This window comes from Perca flavescens, chromosome 13, assembly GCF_004354835.1.
Source record: "Perca flavescens isolate YP-PL-M2 chromosome 13, PFLA_1.0, whole genome shotgun sequence".
NCBI classification, from domain to species: domain Eukaryota; kingdom Metazoa; phylum Chordata; class Actinopteri; order Perciformes; family Percidae; genus Perca; species Perca flavescens.
In genome coordinates, this window is record NC_041343.1 from 28,587,246 (window position 1) to 28,603,616 (window position 16,371).

At 40.6% G+C, this 16,371-nt stretch overlaps 1 protein-coding gene across 1 annotated transcript; it reads left to right on the plus strand.

Annotated features, from left to right (window-relative positions):
- The first annotated feature begins 1,718 nt into the window (after positions 1–1,718).
- Positions 1,719–15,738, plus strand: rab24 (RAB24, member RAS oncogene family). The gene is made up of 9 exons (XM_028596293.1): positions 1,719–2,133; positions 3,193–3,314; positions 4,096–4,164; positions 5,197–5,275; positions 8,657–8,724; positions 9,732–9,831; positions 11,028–11,078; positions 13,642–13,701; positions 14,793–15,738. Exons 2-9 carry the CDS (start codon positions 3,198–3,200, stop codon positions 14,861–14,863), a joined length of 615 nt encoding a protein of 204 aa, XP_028452094.1. The 5' UTR covers positions 1,719–2,133; positions 3,193–3,197; the 3' UTR covers positions 14,864–15,738.
- The last annotated feature ends 633 nt before the right edge of the window (positions 15,739–16,371 follow it).

The window sequence follows — 16,371 nt, forward strand, 5'->3', positions numbered from 1 at the left end:
TGCCTGGTTTTCTTTTTGCCATGGCTATATGATGCTAACTGCAGAATGGATTTCAAGGACTTTGCGCGCCGATGAATGGACTCAAAAGTTTATAGTTTTTCTAGAAATCTTTGAGTTGAAGTGCTCATATTATGCTTTTTGGCTTTTTCCCCTTTCCTTTATTGTGTTATATATCTTTTTTGTGTAAATTATAGGTTTACAAAGTGAAAAAACCCAAAGTCCACCCCAAAGGGACTTACTATCTCCAACAGAAAACACTGTTCACAAACTGCTCCAAACAGCTCTATTGTAGTCCAGCCTTTACTTCACTTTGCGTGACTTTGTAACACACATTATAATGCTCGCCTAGTTGCTAGCGTGACACGCCCTCATACTCTGCTTCTGACTGGCTAGTAGTCCTTACTTAGGTACTGCGCATGTGCGACTCCCAACAAAGATGGAATAGAAGTGAGATGTCTCACTCTGTAGCTAAAACAAAGAGCTCAACACACAGGGTGAAAAGAGGAGCAATGTGCAGTACAACAAAAATATGGTGTTTTTTAAAATTTCAACCATGTAAACCTATTCTGATATAACCTTTAAATACAATTATGAACCTGAAAATGAGCATAATATGAGCACTTTAACACGTACTAAACATGAGTTGAATTTGCATTGCAGCGCCGCCAATCCTTGATGCTCATGACAAGAATAGCATGTATAGTATAGTATTGTATACTATATAGAATGTATAGTTATCTTTATTGAAGTGAATGGGGTTTGAATGAATATTTTTGCAATTTTAAACATAATAATCCACGATGATCACATTACAAAAAACTGAAATTGCACTTCAAAATGACACACTGTTAATATTTGTAGAGACACAAATCATTTCACAAATCACGTTTTCAGGGGGAGCCCATGTCTTATTAAGGGTAGCCCCCTAGTTCCCCCATAGTCCGGAGCCTGGTCTTCTTCAAATATAATACATACATACAAATATAAAATATAGCCCTGTTGTAGTACAGTTGTTGTAAATATAACTATATTTGGTATAAATGATCTGAACCTGCAAAGTAGGTAGTAACGAAAGTGATCAAATAAATGTAGTGGAGTAAAAAGTAGTATTAATGCTTAATGACTAATTGATCATTCAAAGACAGAATTGGAACATGAACATGAATTGGCAAATTATTTTTTAATTCAGAGTTATTAAATACATTTATAATATTTCATTCATATTTCATAGATTAAGGATTTGCATACAGGGAATTTAACTCTGGCTTTTTGCTCTCAGAGTACATACACAGAAATAGACATCCGGCTAAAACAAGGACAACAAAGCTGAACATGGTAAACATGTAAGTGCTATGTACAGACTACTATGTAAGTTTGTATATAAATAGTCTCACTTTGCCAGACCAGCCACATGCTGCAGAGCGGAGTATATATATGTACAAATGTATATATAAATATACACATACATACGCCTACACATATGTACATAGACGACACATATAAACAAACAGCTCTATGCAAAAGTTCAAATGGTGCTGGAACAAATTATTGCTGGAAGGAATTATTAATATAACATGTTGCTTATATATCTTAGGAAGGGGGATATGACAGTATATACAGTGTTTATTTGACAGACATTTACAGGTTTAAATGATGTAATTGATAAATTATAGCAATTAAATAGTGGTTACATACATCCGGCGATTGCCTCACTTAATCCGGGCACTTCCGCCTCCTGGAAACCGCCGTGTGTCGCCTCTTTGGTTCCCACCCAAACAAACAAAGCTCATGGAGATTTCCCCCCTCTCAGAAACAGCTCTGTGTCCCGGACAGCTGATCCCTTCAGTTAGCTGGACTTGTTATCAGAAAATCAAGCTCCTGTTAGCCGGTTACGATATCTTTCTGTAACGGTATTTAACTGACGGTTTGTAATTCCAGCCGTTGCGCAACACTAACGTTAACCTAGCTAGCTGCGAGTCTCCAAACAGCAGCAGGAGAGATGACAAGCCGTTTGTCGGTTACAGGCTGTACTTTAAAACGGGTTTGACAAGAACGGATGACAGCCCCGGTTCGGCTCCTGCTCGGAGAAGATCAGATGTTGAAGAAAATTTGTTGAGTCAAGCTAGTTACCAGGTGAGTGTTTGGCGTTAGCTAGGTTAGCTAACGTTAACGTTAACGGCTGCTATGTCATGTTTGTCCCGGTGAGGCAGTGATGGGACAAGTACTCAGACCTTCTAACGTTACTTGAGTAAAAGTAGTAATACCAGAGTGTAGAAATACTCGTGCTGCGCTCAGTTAAAGTACAAAGGCATTAGCATCAAAATATACTAAAAGTAAGTTACTCTTGATGCAGAAAACGTAAAAATGTATACCTCCAGAGGTGTAGAGATAGCTAGCTAACTAACTTGGCTAATAGAGTAACGTTACAAGTATAAAGTAGAAGACAATTGAAATACTCAAGTAAAATCCAATTACCTAAACATTTTATTATTGAAGTACAGTACTTGAAAGGTGAGGTGAATTGAAGACGAATACGTTTTTATATAATTTAATAAAACGCCATGTTTGTTTTTATTAAGTTGTTTTAGATAAATTCCAGAGACAACAGTCACTTTGCTAGCTAGCTAGCTACATGTTATCACATCTTGAAAATGAAAGTTTTAACCTTAAGGGGCGACATGGTAAACAGTGTGACGTCTGGTAATACAGCGAAAGCTAATGCTTTGTGTGCAATTCATCCATTTACAGTAGAGCTGAAACGTAGCTAGTCAATTAAAGCCTCGGTCAATTTGATTACAATATGTTTTAACCATGATCAAAGTGTCATCAGTAATATTTTAGTCATGTCACTTAGAAATACAGATTATAGAACTAACTTTTCATATCCACATCCAGTAATGTGGAAAGTAACTAAGTACACTGATTCACGTACTGTACAGTACAATTGTGAGGTAGTTTTACTTGATTTTTCTGCTACTTTATACTTCTTCTTCACTACTACTATTGTCATATTTGACATATTCTTTAGTGGCGGTCCTTATTACAATTTGGCTGGAAAGACAAAATTATGAACAGATTCTTTGCAGACAACAGAAGATAAGAGGAACCACCACCACCACCCCCCCTCCTCCTCCTCCTCCTCCTCCTCCTGTTTCCTCTGCTGCGGTCCCATCCTGTGCTTTTCCACTCCAGTTACTATGAGTGCAATGCGTGTGGATGCCAAAGTGGTGATGCTGGGGAAGGAGAGCGTGGGGAAGACCAGCCTGGTGGAGAGATACGTTCATCATCGCTTCTTGGTCGGACCGTACCAGAACGTGAGTGTCAGCCGCTCTGCTTTAATTTCCATGTCAACGATGAAAGGCCCACACAGAGATTCTGGTAATCAGGCTCAAGTCTGTGATCATCTTAAAGCTTCAAAGTAACTGATGCAGTAATGTTTCGGTATGTTTCTTTAAGCAGATGGTATATTAGACAAGCATTTTTCGAGGCATTGATATTAACGTCACGTGGAAGTTATTCAGACATGCCTCTCTCGTAGGGCTGCACGATATGACCTCAAATCAAAATAACGATTAATTGCACATTTTACCTTTTTTATAACGATAAATGAACGATAGGCTAATTAAAATTTGTTTTGATTTGATGACGGACACTGCATTTTTGTTTTTTATAAAGTTTTGAAAAACTTCTTTTGCGTGATTAAAAACGTAAATAGGCTATACAATCAATCTTAACTGCTAATTAACTTGTTAGTCCTAACTTTGAACCTGCAAGTTGCGTTTTAAGCTCTTCTTTTTTTCTGCTCGTGGAGAGCTTCGTGACACATGAAACTATATCGATGAGGACCGGCGAGTTAAATCGGCTTTAGTTCAGCATTATGTGCACAAACACATTATTCGTTACAGCTTTTACTTTTTGCCAATCTGCCAATTCACAGCCAACTGCAATAAAAATGTGACTAACAACAACTTAACTGCTGGTTTGGAGCAGGAGCTCCATGTTAGCGTATGACAAGGAAGGATATTCTGACTGCGAGTACCCACAGTCTACAGGGACTCATTTGAGTTTCTGGTGCTTGTTTTCTCTTCCTGACAGACTATCGGTGCTGCTTTTGTTGCCAAACCAATCCAGGTGGGAGAGAAAGTGATCACCCTGGGAATATGGGTGAGTCTGAGTTACACCACTGTCACATCATCATGTTGTCTGTCTTCAAATGCTCTGTATGGTTTATAGTTTCTACGTTTTATTCTATTTTATGTACGTCTTATTATTTATTTCTGTTACTTTCTATACTTTGTTGTACTGCTGCTCTGCTGGGGATAAATAAAAATGCGTCTTAACTTATCTTAGAGGCTACTTGATATGAATTTGAGTATTTGTACTACATCAGTGCCACAATAACAGCCTAGCCTAACTCAGCCCAAAGTCACGATGAACAGTTAAAAACAATATCAAAATTGATGCAGCAGAACCAGAAAGTCTTTTTTTATTCCCCGCATTTTTCCTTTTTTAAAACTTAGTGCATACATTACCCACAATTAGGGCTGCACAATTAATCCCAATTTTTATGAAATCTCAATATGGACTGGTGCAATATCCAGATCGCAAGTAGGGCGCAATATTTGTTTAAAGCAAAATATGTGTCAAACTATTCTGAATGAAGTATTGTGGTGCTGCAGAGACGTCCCGGTCGACAAATTGTATCCTACAGACTATAGAAAAAAAGAAAAGAAAATAATGATACAAAAGTGATCATTCCCTACAATAGTGTCAATCATACCGCAATCGCAATTAGTTTTTTCCCCTCACATGGTACAGCCCTACCCACAATGCAGTCTCTCATTGCCAGACCTATCTTCACAGCGCTGTGGACTAAGTTCTGGCTACACCACACATATATTCTAGGAGATAGGAGAAATAAATGCTCCGGGTAGTTTGGACTTCTTTAAACCAATCACAATAGTCTTTATGCCAAAAGAAACAGCTGATGTTTAGGTGATTCCACAACTTTAATAGCATTGAGGGGAAATTGGCTCGGAGCTGCAGGGTGTCTCACACTGGGGATTACTCAGCATTTTATGCCTGCATGGGGGTTGTAGGAATGTTGACTATGAGATATACAAAGGCTGAGGCATTTCATGCATGTCAACAGGAAGCTTATCTCAGTTTCTTTCTTTTTCTCTTTGTCTCACTCAGGACACAGCTGGATCCGAGCGCTACGAAGCCATGAGCCGAATCTACTACAGAGGAGCCCGGGCAGCCATAGTCTGCTATGGTAAATCTATTCGCTTCCTAGTCATCTGAAGGAGAGCTTTCAGGTGTCATTACTACACTAGTCTTGCATTACCAGACCTTCCACCAAAGTGTTGCGGAGGAAGGTCTGGCGAGTCCGCCCAGCATTCTGGGATGGGAGAGAAACGTGCTCTGGTTTGTTGGCATTTCTTTAAACCAATCACAATCATCTTGGGTGGCGCTAAGCGCCGCACGGAGCAAAAGCGCCTCGGCAAAATAGCCTCGGGAAGGAACTTGTTTTGGTGGAACATGTGTACGTCCAAAAGTTGTGTTAGTCGTGCAACAGAAAACTCAGATTGGACAGATAGTCTAGCTAGCTGTCTGGATTTACCCTGCAGAGATCTGAGGAGCAGTTAACCATAGTCCTCACAAATCCACCAGAGTTTAAAATTCTAACACAAAGAAAGACATCCGGACAAAATGAGGGACATCTGGCGGCACCTTAAAAAACCTGGACATGGAACGTCGTAGATTTAGACTATTACTCCACAACTGGTGGCAGTACCGGAGGTCTGCTAGTATTTGGGCTGCAACAGCTGGATGTATTTCTAAATTAACTTCACAGCATAGAGAACTGAATGCACAATGCCACTTTTTGTGGTGTTTTCAATGGGGAACTGAGCATTGTGCCACAGATACCAAATATACCCAGGGAATTTGTCTTGGTTTTGGTTTGTAGCTCTACATTACATTTTAGCTGACTTCTCAAGATAGGTCGGTTAGTACAGTCGATTTGAGTTTACAGTTTAGTGTCACAGAGGAGTGAAGAAACAAGAAGAGTGAGTTAAGAGTGAAGAAACAAGTTTTAGGACAAGGTCAGTGAGGATGCGAAAAATCTGACATTTCTGTGCGAACTTTGCCCGCCGGCTTTCAAAAAGAAAATCCGCACTTCAGTCACATCCACAGCAAACCTGAAGCGGCACGTTGAACTGAAGCAACATATGGACAAAAATAACTATGAACTAAGTTCAGTGTTTCCTCTATGTTGATTGGCAAGTGGCGGTACGCCACGGTTAGATTTCTCCCGCCACGGTATCAGAAATGTACAAAAAGCCGTCTATCAGCAGTGGTCGTTAAAAAGCACGTCCAAGAATAGCCCGGACACGCGCTTCACAACGCGAGTGGGCACACTTGCCACTCACAGAAAAGGGAGAAAGAAAAAAGAGACAGGCTGTCCGGAGGACCCGGTTGAGATGGCATGTGTGCATCCTTGAGAACTGTAAGTCGTATAACTTATGTTGTCAGTTCATTTAAGCCTGTATTAGTCTATAGTTCTCGCACATTTTTAGTTTCACACTCACCTGCTAGCTAAATTGCACGTGGCTGTTGATTCTATACAACGCCCTTGATATCATATCATGGCATAGTAGGCTAAACCGTGATTATTTCATACATTCATGTCCCGAAACATATTGGGGGAAATTCATTCAACATAATTCCAGCCAAATAACAATTAAAAGTATGTTATTTGAACATTTATAACCTAACCTAACCTGGCACTGCCTCCGTTTTGGTGTCTGCTGCGGTGCGCAGCGCTGCTCGGACCGGGCGCCGCTGCCCTTTTTTCCTCCATAAACTCCGCTCTCAGCTCCTCTGCCAGTCGCTGCATGAACTTCCTCCGGGAAATTTTAATAATAATAATAATAATAATAAATTGAATTTATATAGCGCTTTTCATGGACTCATCTGCTCAGCTGGTGCACTCCTTGGAGAGGATGTGTGCAATGATTCCAGCCAGTTGTAGCATGTATAAAGTTATATGAACACGTAGACAGCTACCGGCCATCTACGTGTACCGCACCTTTCACAGAGCGATCGCCCGGTGCTTTTCTTCTGATTCAGAACCGAGTCCATCCACGCCGTAGTAGCCTCCGTTACCGACTCTGGCTTTGCCTTCGGCCCATCGGCGATGCCAACACTTGTTACTCGATACTGCTAGTTACGTTTCTCTGACAGAGATTATGATTATTACTAAGCAACCAAGATCCATCTTCAACCACGCAAAAGATTAAAAACAAAACCGCGAAAAAATGGTCAAAATAGGTAAAAGTGATTTGTATTTGTCTGTATGTATATAAAAACAATTTTAAATAAAAATACAGACTCTTTTAGGAAAAGTCAGGTACCAGCGGGATTGTATTTCTTTTATTTAGCAAAGTTATTACACATATATATAAATTTCAAAACGGTCCTGGCCATTCTAGTGTTAAAGAACAGGCCACAGAGGTACCATCTAGCAGCATGTATGCTACTCAGCATTAATGGGCCACCTCTTTCTGAATTCCCCTATAGCCGAGCCTTGGAGCTATTTTTGCAAAAGCCAAGAAAAATCAAATGCACACAGCAAGGCTGCAAATTTTGCCACTGAGGCAAATATGCAATTAGTTTCATTATGAATGGTTTCATACTATAGCCTACTTTGGGTTTTGGTTTCCCTATGAAGAATTTCTTGTAAAATTCCTTTTGTAGACCTACAGTTCCTCAAAAATACAGTTCAATCAAAACGAAATGAAAATATGCCTCATGTGCAATATGCCATATGTGTCGCAGCGAAGCATCCGTTCCGTTTTAATACATAAAACATTTGGTGGCGGGGCGCAGGACTGGGGGGGTTTGCGACAGATCTGCCCCCACTGCAAAAACAAAAATCCTAAAGTAAACACTGCAGTTCATTTTTGGAACTGTGAACTTAGTTCAAAATTTTGAAGTATGAACTAAACTAGTTCATTTTAAAATTTGTGAAGTGAACTTTGAACTAGTTCATGTAGAAAGTGAACTTTCCCAACACTGGTCATCTTGGGCTTCGGGAAACACTGATGGACATTTTTCACCATTTTCTGACATTTTAAAGACTACAAAAGTAATTGATTAATCCGGAAAATATTTGACTGATTAATCGACAATGACAATCGTTGGCTGCAGCCCTAGAAGGGACATTATTTCAATTTTTCATATTTTTTTCAGGCATTTAAAAAATAATACATTTCAAAGTTGTAATTGCAATACCGTGGTATTTTTGCTGAAGGTTATCATACTGGCCCATGCCTAGTCTGTTTCACATAGGGGAACTTTGTCTCTTTTTAGGAAACAGCTGTTGGCATGTCCCAGCAGATTAGTCACACTGCTGTCACGTTTTATTTAACATCTTCCGTCAAATCTGCTTCTTCTTTACCCTTTACCCTGTTTCTGTTTGACTGTTAACCCTTTACGTCGGTTTCTTTTATATTCCTTTCATTTTACTCTCCATTGTGAAAAATCTGTGAAATAATAATAGGAACTGGGAGACTAGTTGTGGATTCTAGTTTTAATATCACCGTATGCAGAGTTGTGTTTTTATTTACGTTTCTTACTTTTGGACTTTCAGACCTGACCGACAGCAGCAGCTTCCAGCGAGCTCGGTTCTGGGTGAAGGAGCTGCAGAACTGCGAGGAAGTAAGCGAGCGTTTCTAGTCGCGAGTTAAATGTAGCAGCTGAATACATAGGTAACAAAGTGGCAGGAGCGCTCCGGGTATCCTTTTTACCACCGGTGCTCATGTAAGGGAATAAAGTACACGGAAAGGAGAAAGTATTTTGACTGAAGAAGTCATTAAAGGAACACGCTGACTTATTGGGACTTTAGCTATTCACAGTAACTCCCAGAGTTAGATAAGTCCATACATACCCTTCTCATCTTCATGTGTGTTGTAACTAACTGTCCGATGGCCTCACCGGTAGCTTAGCCTAGCACGGATCCTGGAGGTAACCGGTTCCAACTAGCCTACTGCTCCCAATAAGTGACAAAATAACACCAACATGTTCCTATTTACATGTTGTGATTTGTATAGTCACAGCGTGTACAAAATGGTGTTATTTTGGCACTTATTGGGAGCAGTAGGCTAGTTGGAACCGGTTACCTCCAGGATCTGTGCTAGGCTAAGCTACCGGAGATGAGAAGGGTATGTATGGACTTATCTAACTCTGTGGGTTACTGTGAATAAGACAAAGTCCAATTAAGTTGCCATGTTCCTTTTTAAAACAACCATGTCCAGGCACTCTAGGTCGGTTCTTTTCCTGGACATGGTTGTTTTTTTTCAGCAGCTGAATGGTTTTAGGTTTTACAGGACAGTTATCATTACAGAGCTTCTTACCAGTTCGTGAAGCTATAGTAAACCATACAGGAGCGGTAAAAGTCTGTTGTGTTGTCGATTGGAGACCTAAATTTTGAGCACTGATACTAGAATTTTATTCCTTCTTTTGAGAAATATAAACATGTTTTTTTCTAAAACAAAATCCTTTTTTAAATTTCGCCTTGTACAGAGTTGTGTCTAAATGGAATCAGTGTCGTCTGGCTCTCTTTATGGTCACGGTATAAATACACAATCCGTGGTCGACTCGTTGAAGAATACTTACTCTCAATACTGCACTCAGTAACGTGTTTTTATCTGTGCCGTGTACTCCAGCACTGTAAGATCTACCTGTGTGGCACTAAGAGCGACCTGATTGGAGGAGACCGGAGCCTGCGGCAAATCGACTACCACGATACTCAGGACTTTGCTGACGGTAATTACAGTCTCCCTGTTATCTTACTGGTCCCTGTACTGATACTTTCACCGGTTAGATTTATGATTTACATGTGAATATAATCACTCCCTTGGAATGTGTTGATGTAGCAGCCTGGTCTCAGGTCAGTTTTATGTAAACAGTCAGTGGTTTCTGATCACAGTACCGTTTTAATGCTCTACTGTCGTGCTGCCGTCATTAAGATGTCTGACCAGCTGAACACAACCGATCAGTGTGCTTATTTTGGCGTCATTTTTGTCTTTTGTTTATACACTGTAAGAAATCTGTTCGGTGATATTATGCTAACATTTTCACAATCTTTGAGTTAGTTTTAAAAAAACTAAAAAAATTATTTATCAGAGCTGCAACTGGGAATTTTCTCATTCATTTAATTAATTGTGTACTCTATAAAATGTCCCAAATTGCTTGTTTTGTTCGACGGAAGCTGGGATCAGTGAAGTTTTGGCATTTGTGCTTAAAAAAAAAAATTTGTTGATCGACTCTCTAAATTGTTTATTTGTACATTTAGCTTGCACTTCTATACTTCTTGTATGAAGTGGATAAACAGGGTCTCTAGAGGGCAAATCACTTTAGAGTTTTCCGGACTGAGAGTTTGTTTACGCCGACGGTTTCAACTCTAGTTGGGACACAGATGCCCTCGTCAGAAGTCTTTTAATTTGATTTACAAAAGTAGATGCCTGCCATGGGCGGTGATGTTGGTTACGAAATGTTTTTGTGCCTGTTTGCCAGCTGCTATGAGACGTTATAAGACTATAAACCCAAAGGGAGACTGGTGTGACAGTGGCTTATGCAGCAGGAGGCCGTTTAATCCATTTTTTGTGGAGTTTCAGTTTCCTCAGACTGCAGTGAATCTTAATGTATCATTTTTTTTTAAATGGTTAATTAATAATTGTATGCCACTTATCGGGGTCCAGATATAATTTAACTTCTGAGAAGTACTGAAAAGGCCTAATACTTGGCCAAATGGTCCCTACGGGTATAAAATTGCATTACTTGTGGTGTTAAAGTCTCAGATTTAACCTGGGGAACCCTGCAGAAACCAGTTTAAGGAGGTTCTTTTAGGATTAATCACACTGGGTTAACAACCTGAAAAAAGGGAAACCAAGTTTTTCACAGACATTTCTGAGATAATTTACTGCCCAAAAATTTACTCTGTGTGTGGTTTGCTTTCACAGAGATCGGTGCGCTTCATTTTGAGACCTCCAGTAAAACAGGAAACAACGTGGGTGAGTCACACCTTCAGTCACCCTGCAGAACACATTTACTACGATCACAGCTGTATTCTTTCACAATCTGTCAATTGAGGAAGTGGGTTTCCCTTTGGAACTCTGATATTGACAAATCTGGGCACCTTTTCACGTGCGTGAACACACTCGATCGGAAGAGAACCTCCAACCCAACATGGCAGATAGTTCTTCAGGGAAGACACTGTATTAAAAAGACCAGATAGTTGAGATTCTTCAGAACCCCACGGTGTAAAGGGAAAAACCGCTCTTACAACCTCAAAATAATCAGACCACTACTTCCTCTGTATATTTTCGAACTTCATTCATGCCGAGTTAACATCTTTTCATTCTACTGTCGAGCATACGGTTGGGTACCGAAAACCAGTGCTTATTTGTTTCAGTATTGTTTATTTATGTTTAATATGTCTGTTTGTGTATGTATGCACCTATCACCAAGGCAAATTCGTAGGGTAACTACTGTGGTAATAAACTTCTTTCTGATTCGGATCAATATGGCACTGGTTCCTAAATGACTGGTATCTATCTGACCGAATGACAACGCAGATTTCGGTGCCACTTAAATGCCTGCGCTGCCGCCTGGCTCCGAAACGGACGTTACAGGAAACGGAAGCATCACTGCACGTGACGCTAGTTAACGTTACACTTGGGCATCGTAAAATATGCAGCAGAATGGTCGAATAAAACATGAAACTGGTGAGAAATGGTGCTTTTCCATTACATGGTACCTACTCGCCTCGCCTCGACTCTACTCGCCTTTTTTGGTTTTCCATTACGAAAAAAAGTCCCTGGTACCTGCTAACAGGTACTTTTTTTAGTACCTGCTCAGTCGAGGTTCCAAGCGAGCTGAGGCGAGCCGAGAAGGTGACGTGATACCCTGCAGGCTGCTGATTGGTTGGAAAGAAGCGTCACTGATCACTGCGTTGCTAGCGAGAGACGGCATTTTTAAATAGTTTAGCCAGCGGTGTTTTTTTGCTGCCGGAGGCTCCACGCAGAGCTTTCTCCGTAGCATACAAGTGGCCTGATGGTTATACTGGTGCGCTGGTGTGTGCATGTGTGATGTGTGTGTGTCGAGTCGCCGTGTGTGTGTGTGTGGGGAGCTAGTGAGCGAGGGAGAAGTGAGAGAGTGACGGCAATTATCTCCGCAGCGAGTAGCGACTCTAGAGTCATATATATGTGAGAGAAACAAAGCGAGTAGCGACTCTAGAGTCATATATATGTGAGAGAAACAAAGCGAGTAGCGACTCTAGAGTCATATATATGTGACCACGTTGGGAAATCTGGAGCAGTAAACGTTAACTATCTCTTTGATATCATGTTGTTTACGGAGACGGAGAACCAGGAAATGCGTCGGGGATATGTGGGGATATGTGGGGATATGTCAATGAAAAAGCAAGCTACTAAGCCACGCCCACGGCAGTCGCTAGGACGACCAGCCACGCTGAGGCAATACTAAAATCTGCAATGGAAAACCGACGCACGGCGAGGCGAGTAGGTACCATGTAATGGAAAAGCACCAAAAATGTCCCAGTATTATTATGAGGATGAGTGTCCCAAACGCTCACAGTGGGCATTAGTAAGTAAGTAATTGGGCTGCAGAATTAATCGCCATTGTATTGAAAATCGCAATATGGACTAGTGCAATATCCAAATGAAAAGGTAGGGCGCAATATTTGTTAATAGCAAAATATGTGTCAAACCATTCTGAATTAAATATTGTGGTGCTGCAGACGTCCCGACCTACAAATCCTATCCTACAGACTAGAAGACATATACATATAGAAGACATCTTTGTTTGTTACAGTTACTCGTGTGGCCGGGTTGGTTCAGTGGGTAGAGCAGGCGCACGTATATTTAGAGGTTTATGCCTTCGACGCAGAGGTCCAGGGTTTGACTCCGAACTGTGACGATTTCCTGCATGTCTTCCCCCTCTCTCTCTCTCCTCTCTCACCTGTCCTGTACATTAAAGGCTGAAAAGCACCCCCCCCGGCCCGGAAAAAACGGAAAAAAATCCTGTTTTGCACAGCTGCATGTAAACAGGAATATTAGTAGAATATTCACTTTCATTAGCCATGTAAACAACTTAGTCGGAATATCGTCTTTTTCGGAATATAGGGCAAAAAACGGAACATTATGTGCATGTAAACGTAGTCCCTGACTTCTGTATTCTGGGATAGTGTAATGGTTAAAGTTCACTAAGGTTAGGGCTGTGCAATTAATCAAATTTTTGATCACGATTTCAACCCCTAACGATCACAAAAACAGTGATCGAGAAAAAGTTATTTTGCACATTACGTTTTGCAAGTTAACTTAACTGATTTTGTCTTGTGTTTTGAATAATAAAAAAAATAAATAATCAAAATAGTTCAAATGGGAAAAGTATTAAGGCCAATGAGTAATCGTGCTAAATAATCGTGATTGTGATTTCTTATGCTAACTAAGGTTAATGGGGCCTCTCTGAACAAACTGGTTCTAAACCAGGTACTGTGACTTGAATGTGACTGGGCCTGTTTTTATCACATCTTCTTCTTCCTCTGCTTGACAGACGAGTTGTTCCAGAGAGTTGCTGAGGATTACAACAGCACTGCCCTCCAGTATATGACCGGTGAGTGTTTCCAAAATCAAGCCGTGGAGAACTGTAATATGCAGCGTTTTTTTTGTTGCATTTCTTTTCGGGGATTGTGTGCTTTTCTATTGCATTGTTTCTGTTTTTGCAGCGCGTTTGTGTATTTGGTTGTGTTCTGTGTATTTGCAATGCGTTTGCTTAATGCTGCACATGTGTTGTCAATCGAGTTGGGAATCATTTTTGAGTTTTTTATAATTTTAATACCGGTGCTAAAACGATACTTTTAAAACGGTGCCAGTGCCTGAAGCGAAATATATATATTTATAATATAAAATATAAAAAAAAGGAGCACAAAACAACAGTTGGTAACAGTAAAGAACGGCTTGTTTATTGCTAAGGCCATATGGTCAAAATTAAATGATTAATCAATCATGGAATTACAATAACTTATTTCACTAGTAAATTGCTGGTAAACGACAAAAACAACCACTGAATGGGAAAAGGGTATTTTACAATAACTTAAAGTTCACCACAAGGCTGGCGAGTTTCAAGTAAACGCACCGTCTGTGTTTTTCCGACAACGTCAGCTGCTGACTGTTACGTCTCGGTGTTGGAATCCTCTACAGGGAAATACAGACACACATTACACCGCTTAACGTAAGCTGTCAGCATTTTAACCATTGTGTTCAATCCAGCTACTAGCTAACGTTAATGTAGCGTCCCGTGCAACGATACTTCTGAAATAAAAAGAAAAAGTTAGGCATCGAAATGAGGTACCGCAATTTTAGTTCTTATTCGGTCTCGTTACTACCGTTTACGTCGGAACTGGCGCCCTATTGGCACCGCGTTTCAGTACCCAACCCTAGTTGTCAAATTTATGAAGAGGTTTTCTTAATTTGCTTGCATTTTGTCTATTTGCGTGTGTTTCATTGAGTTTCAGTGCGTTTGCTCCTGTCGGCCACCATACAAAATAGAATAAAAATAAGAGGTTTATACATCCAGTAAAAGTAAATGAACTATACGAGAGCAATGAAACACAAAAGTAATAAAACTAACCCTAATATCTTGTTTGTTTAATCCGTACCAGAAGTCCTGAAATAGAAATAACTGAGTGTCTAACTGGGTTTCAGCGGAGGAAACAGGCGTGGACTTGGGCCAGAAGAAAGACTCATATTTCTACTCCTGTTGTCATAACAACTGATGCCGAGCAACAGGAAGGGGATCACCTTCCCTCGGCCGGAGCAAAAACCTGGATATGCTGGACGGACGGCCAGATGACTCGGCTCTGGAGCTGGGATCCAACTCCCAAGAGGAAGAAGACATCAGTACTGCTTCCTGTTTATACCTTACTGTACATGTTCATTACTTTAGTGCCATAAAGAACTGACTGCTGCAAGACCACGGAAGAGGCTCTACTGCTGCTGCAACTGTTACTGGGTGGGAGAGGGACCTAAAACCCTGAACTCTCACCCAGTTAACTCCCTTTTTTCCTGCAGCTTCTTCTGAGCTGGACCCTGGAAGTAAACCTATCTCTGAAGCTGCGGAGTTCATCAATCTGAAGTTAAAAAGAGGGATCCCGCTGAACACGGACTGGCAGAGACAACCTGGTTGTTGGGTGAATGCTTTGTTTACAGCGCTGGGTTTTTGTTTTCGTATTTAACCTTGCTGTGGAAACCCGTCTGTTAGACCTGCACTTCTGCAATGACGCCAACGGAGCGACGCCAACTACGATATAAAAAAAAAAAACACTCCGGTGTTTACAGTCATACTTTAATTAAAATAAATTCCCTTTTTTGTGTGCAAATCTAGTATATAATGAAGTGATACCAATGATCTTTATGAAGGCCTTAATACCCACAGTAGAAGGGTTTGTGTGTCCAAAATTCAACTTTCCAGAGCGTTGGCTCTTCAGCGTTTACCACCACATTATGGATGAATTACAGCTGCTGGATACAGCGCCACCACGCAGCCAGTGGCCACTCACGGTACTGCAATTTAGAGCAACTTAGAGCTGCAAAGATTATTTGATTAGTTGTCAACTCATGAATGAATCGCCAACTATTTTGATAATTGATTAATCGGTTTGAGTAATTTTTTAATGAAAAGAAATTCTCTGATTCCAGCTCCTCAAATGTGAATATGTTCTAGTTTCTTCTCTCCTCTGTGACAGTTAAAGGTGCTGTAGGTAGTACTTCGCCAAAAAATTTGAACATCGACAACTTCTCAGTCCCTCCCCCCTTTCTGCTAAAGCCCAAAACGGTCTCCTAAGCCCCTCCCCCCCCACAAGGGAGAATGAACGTGTGTGCATGAGCAGTGATTGATACGCAGTTAGACACCCCCCCTGGCCCTGATTGGTGCATCTGAACAGAGAGCTGTGGATTTTTGCAAATCACACTACAGGCTGTAGGTGGAGCTAGAGGAGCTGGATTTGTTTTTAAATGACCTGCTTCATGTAGTTCTACTGGAACATAGGGTCAGTTTCAGCAAATATGACAGAAAGGTAGTTTTAGAAGGCTTACCTACTGCACCTTTAACTGAATATCTTTGAGTTGTGGACAAAACAAGACCTTTTGAGGATGTCCTGTTGAGCTTTGGAAAGCAGCGATTGACATTTGTCACCAGTTTCGGAGATTTTATAAACCAAACAACTAATCGAATAATCAACAGATTAATAGCCAATGAAAATAATCGTTAGTTGCAATAAAAACA

Coding starts and splice junctions, on each gene's coding strand:
- rab24 (XM_028596293.1), top strand. CDS start 3,198: ATGAGTGCAATGCGTGTGGATGCCAAAGTGGTGATGCTGGGGAAGGAG. Junction 3,315..4,095: donor TGGTCGGACCGTACCAGAAC/GTGAGTGTCAGC, acceptor TCTTCCTGACAG/ACTATCGGTGCTGCTTTTGT. Junction 13,702..14,792: donor TGCCCTCCAGTATATGACCG/GTGAGTGTTTCC, acceptor ACTGGGTTTCAG/CGGAGGAAACAGGCGTGGAC.